The sequence below is a fragment of the Lipotes vexillifer genome, unplaced genomic scaffold (genome assembly GCF_000442215.2).
Source record: "Lipotes vexillifer unplaced genomic scaffold, Lipotes_vexillifer_v1.1 scaffold691, whole genome shotgun sequence".
Taxonomy (NCBI): Eukaryota; Metazoa; Chordata; class Mammalia; order Artiodactyla; family Lipotidae; genus Lipotes; species Lipotes vexillifer.
This window is the reverse complement of record NW_006788040.1, coordinates 1249173-1254018: the sequence shown is the minus strand read 5'-3', so window position 1 is coordinate 1254018 and position 4846 is coordinate 1249173. Positions and strand designations below refer to the sequence as shown.

At 47.6% G+C, this 4846-nt stretch overlaps 1 protein-coding gene across 1 annotated transcript in view; it reads right to left on the bottom strand.

Moving 5' to 3' along the window:
- SRRD (SRR1 domain containing) overlaps positions 1–425 on the bottom strand; it is a 6282-nt gene extending 5857 nt beyond the window's left edge. Inside the window, exon 1 of the mRNA XM_007461212.1 lies at positions 359–425. Coding sequence (XP_007461274.1) covers positions 359–425 — 67 coding nt within the window. The remainder of the gene's footprint in view (positions 1–358) is intronic.
- Positions 426–4846: the final 4421 nt, after the last annotated feature.

Here is a 4846-nt window from a genome sequence, read left to right as displayed (position 1 = left end):
AAAGAGCAGGATAAATATAAATTTCAACAACACTGATAATGACAACTAACATTTACTGCCTCCTGTGCAGCAGGCACACACTGTCGTAAGCACTTTACTGAATGCCTCATTTAATATTCAAAATTACACTACAGGATATGCACATTTTCATGTCCATTCCACAGATAAAGAAACTGAGGACCAGAGTTAAGTGCCAAAAGACACACAGTTGTAAGGGGGAAGTCAGAATTAGAACCCAGCATGTACACCACTCTGTGAAGCAAAACATCATCCAGTGAGAGCTGGATTCCTTGCTTTGCCCACATGCAGGCCCTCCTCCCACCCTGACCGCCTCCAGCCTGAGCCAGATGGTACCCACCTAGTGCTGAACTCCAGAAATCAGAGATAAGCAGGTCCTCCCTGTTGAGAAAAAATGGCATGGTCATCTCTCGTCCCTTTCAGGGCTGCCCTAACAGGGACCTTCCTCCTGGCTGGGATGTGAGGATGGTGGAGCACCCTCAGACACAGAGTCCACCTGTGAGACTGGAGGAGGGTACCAGGTGAATATGGCCAGAGCAGAGCTGCTGGGGCTCAGAGAGGGCAGGAGAGAGGGCTTCCTGGAGGAGGCCCCCGACCCCTGGGGACATGTCGGTCTGGGTCTTGGCACACAGGTGCAGCTCCACAATTGGTGGTTAGATGCAGAGATTGAGCGCCTCTGAACTTTAGTTTCCTCATCTCTAAAATAGGGATAAGAACCGTACCCATCACAAAGGGTTACGGTAGGAGTGAAATGGGTTAACACTCAACACAGTGCCTCGTACAGAGCAGGTACTCAATAAATGGCCTTTGTTATTACAAATAATTCCAAGGTGAAAGTAAAAGAAGGGACAAAACCAAGCGTCTAGGCTCTCTTTAAAGTCAACTGTTTTCCACAAACCAAAGCAGAACAGTCAATAGTTAATTTAAATGAAATGAATGAATTCTCCAATCAAAAGACACAGAGTTGCTAAATGGATTAAAACACAGGACCCATCTACACGCTACCTACAAGAGAATCATTTCTGACATAAGGACACACAGACTGAAAATGAAGGGAAGGGAAAGATATTCCATATGCAAATATAAACCAAAAGAAATACTAATACTTCTGTTAGACAAGATAGACTTTAAACCAGAGACATACCAAAATTTATGGGATGCAGCAAAAGCTATTCTAAGAAGGATGTTCATAGTGATAAGTGGCTTCCTCAAGAAACAAGAAAAGTCTTGGGACTTCCCTGGTGCCGCAGAGGTTAAGAATCCGCCTGCCAATACAGGGGACACGGGTTCGAGCCCTGGTCCGGGAAGATCCCACGTGCCACGGAGCAACTAAGCCCGTGTGCCACAACTACTGAGCCTGCGCTCTAGAGCCCACGAGCCACAACTACTGAAGCCCGCGCACCTAGAGCCTGTGCTCTGCAACAAGAGAAGCCACCACAATGAGAAGCCTGTGCCCTGCAACCAAGAGTAGCCCCCCCCCCTCACTGCAACTAGAGAAAGCCCGCGTGCAGCAGCTAAGACCTAATGCAGCCCAAAGTTAAATGAATAAATAAATACATGAAAAAAAAAAAAGAATCTGCTTGCCAACGCAGGGGATACGGGTTCAAGCCCTGGTCCGGGAAGATCCCACACGCCACGGAGCAACTAAGCCTGTGTGCCACAACTACTGAGCCCAGGCGCCACAACTACTGAGCCCATGTGCCACAACTACTGAAGCCCACATGCATAGAGCCCGTGCTTCGCAGCAAGAGAAGCCACTGCAATGAGAAGCCTGCGCACCGCAACGAAGAGTAGCCCCCGCTGTCTGCAACTAGAGAAAGCCCGCGTGCAGCAACAAAGACCCAATGCAGTCAAAAATAAATAAATGAAATAAATTTACATTAAAAAAAAAACAGATCAGAGCAGAAATGAAGGAAATAAAGACTAAAAGGACAATAGAGAAAATCAATAAAACTAAGAGCTGTTTTTTTTTTTTTTTGCGTTACGTGGGCCTCTCACTGTTGTGGCCTCTCCCGTTGCGGAGCACAGGCTCCGGACGCACAGGCTCCGCAGCCATGGCTCAACGGGCCTAGCCTCTCCACGGCATGTGGGATCTTTCCGGACCGGGGCACGAACCCGTGTCCCCTGCATCGGCAGGTGGACCCTCAACCACTGCGCCACCAGGGAAGCCCAAGAGCTGGTTCTTTGAAAAGATAAAAATTGACATACCGTTAGCTAGACTCACCAAGAAAAAAAAAAAAACAGGGCTGGTCCAGGAAGATCATGAAAGAGGAGACATAACAACTGATACCATAGAAATGAAAGAGAAGACATATAACAACTGATACCATAGAAATATAAAGGACCATAAAGACCATTCGGAACAATTACATGCCAACAAACTGGACGACCCAGAAGAAATGGATAAATTCCTAGAAATATATAACCTTCCAAGACCGAATCATGAAGAAATAGAAAACCTGAACAGGCTGATTACTAGTAAGGAGGTTGAATCAGTAATCAAAAAACTCCCGGGCTTCCCTGGTGGCGCAGCGGTTGAGAGTCCGCCTGCCGATGCAGGGGACGCGGGCTCATGCCCCGGTCCGGAAAGATCCCACATGCCGCGGGGCGCCTGGGCCCGGGAGCCACGGCCGCTGAGCCTGTGCTCCGCAACGGGAGCGGCCACAACAGTGAGAGGCCCACGTACCGCAAAAAAAAAAAAAAAAAGAAAAAAAGAAAAACAACTCCCAACAAACAAAAGTCCAGGACCAAATAGCTTCACTGGTGAATTCTACCAAATGTTCAAAGAAGAATTAATACTGATCTTTCTCAATCTCTTCCAAAAACAGAGGAGCAGGGAACACTTCCAAACTCATTTTATGAGGCTAGCATAACCCTAGCAAAACCAGACAAAGATGCCATAAGGAAAGGAAATTACAGGCGAATACCCCTGACGAACATAGATACAAAAATGCTCCTCAAAAATATTAGCAAACCAGGGACTTCCCTGGTGGTCCAGTGATAGAGAATCCACCTTACAATGCAGGGGACACATTCCCTGGTCAGGGAACTAAGATCCCACATGCCGCGGCGCAACTGGGCCCGTGCGCCACAACTACTGAACTGGCACACCTCAACTAGAACCCGCGTGCTGCAAACTACAGAGCCCATGCACTTTGGAGCCCGCGAGCCACAACTAGAGAGACAAAACCCGCACACAACGAAGGGCCTGTACACCACAACGAAAGGTCCTGCGTGCCTCAACGAAGATCCCGTGTGCCGCAACTAAGACCCAATGCAGCCAAAAATAAATTAAATAAATAAATCTTTTTTAAAAATTAGCAACCCGAATTCAAAAATACATTAAAAGGATCATACACCACGATTAAGTGGGATCTAATATTCCAGGGATGCAAGGTTGGCTCAACATCTGCATATCAGTCAACGTAATACATCACATTAACAAAATGAAGGATAAAAATCACATGATCATCTGAATAGATGCAGAAAAAGTATTTGACAAAATTCAACCTCCATTTATGATAAACACTCTGAACAGAGCAGGTACAGAGGGAACATAACATAATAAAGGCTATATACATATGGCTTTTTCACTGGAGAGCAAGCCTTTGTTATGAAGAATGCTCTGGATGTATTTGAAATGGTTAGTTTTCTGCTCCCTCTGCCAGAGGCACCAGGTGATTTTTCTTGGCTCTTCACTGTAAGACCCTGGTTGGGTTCCTGGAGGTAAAGCCCAGCAAAGTTTGGGGGTGCCCCTAGGACTGCAGCCCCCAGAAGTCTCTCAGAGACTCTCACACTAGTCCTCACTCAGCTTCCAGCAATTCATCAAAATGATCATTTAAGTGTTCTCACCAGTTTATGGCTCTAGTGGCTTCTGCTTCAGAAGTACGACACAGTGGGATAGCTTTCCCAATCAACAGGAGAACACTGATAGCTGTTCAGAATTTGTGAAGTCTGATGCTTGCTCAATGGCAGCTTTGCTTCCTCTGAATCCTAAAAATGGACCTGCCCTTCAAGAGAAACTAAGTCTTTCAAAGCTGCATTGATTGCCCTTTATCTCCTTGTGTTTGCAGTTCTTGTACCTATCAGCAGAATAGTGGCAGGAGATGAGTAAGTTAAAGGAGTATGTGTATAATGCATAAGCAGAAATTATGTCTCTGGGGGAAAAAAAGTGCATTTGGGGGCTTCCCTGGTGGCGCAGTGCTTGAGAGTCCGCCTGCCGTTGCAGGAGACGCGGGTTCGTGCCCCGTTTCGGGAGGATCCCACATGCCGCGGAGCGGCTGGGCCCGTGAGCCGTGGCCGCTGAGCCTGCGCGTCCGGAGCCTGTGCTCCGCAAATGGGAGAGGCCACAACAGTGAGAGGCCCGCATAACGCAAGAAAAAAAAAAAAAAAAAAAAAAAAAAGTGCATTTGGAACAGGAAATAAAAGGAGAAGTGAAACTACTGAATAACATCACCAACGATTTCAGGCTAAAAGATTGGGAACATTCTCAGACACTGAAAACTACCACTTTAATTCAAGGTCCTCCTGGACCCTCAGGTGAAAAAGGAGAGAGAGGTCCCACTAGAGGTGGTGGTCCACGAGGCATTCCAGGTCCAATAGGTCCACCAGGTCCTAAAGGTGACTGGAGACCAACTGGCTTTCCTGGAAGTTGAGGATTCCCAGGACCAATGGGGAAGACAGGGAGGCCAGGGCCCTTTTAAGATCAGGTGGGTTGGCAACTACTGAAGCCCGCGTGCCTAGAGCCCGTGCTCCGCCACAAGAGAAGCCACTGCAATGAGAAGCCCGCGCCCCGCAACGAAGAGTAGCCCCCGCTCGCCGCAACTAG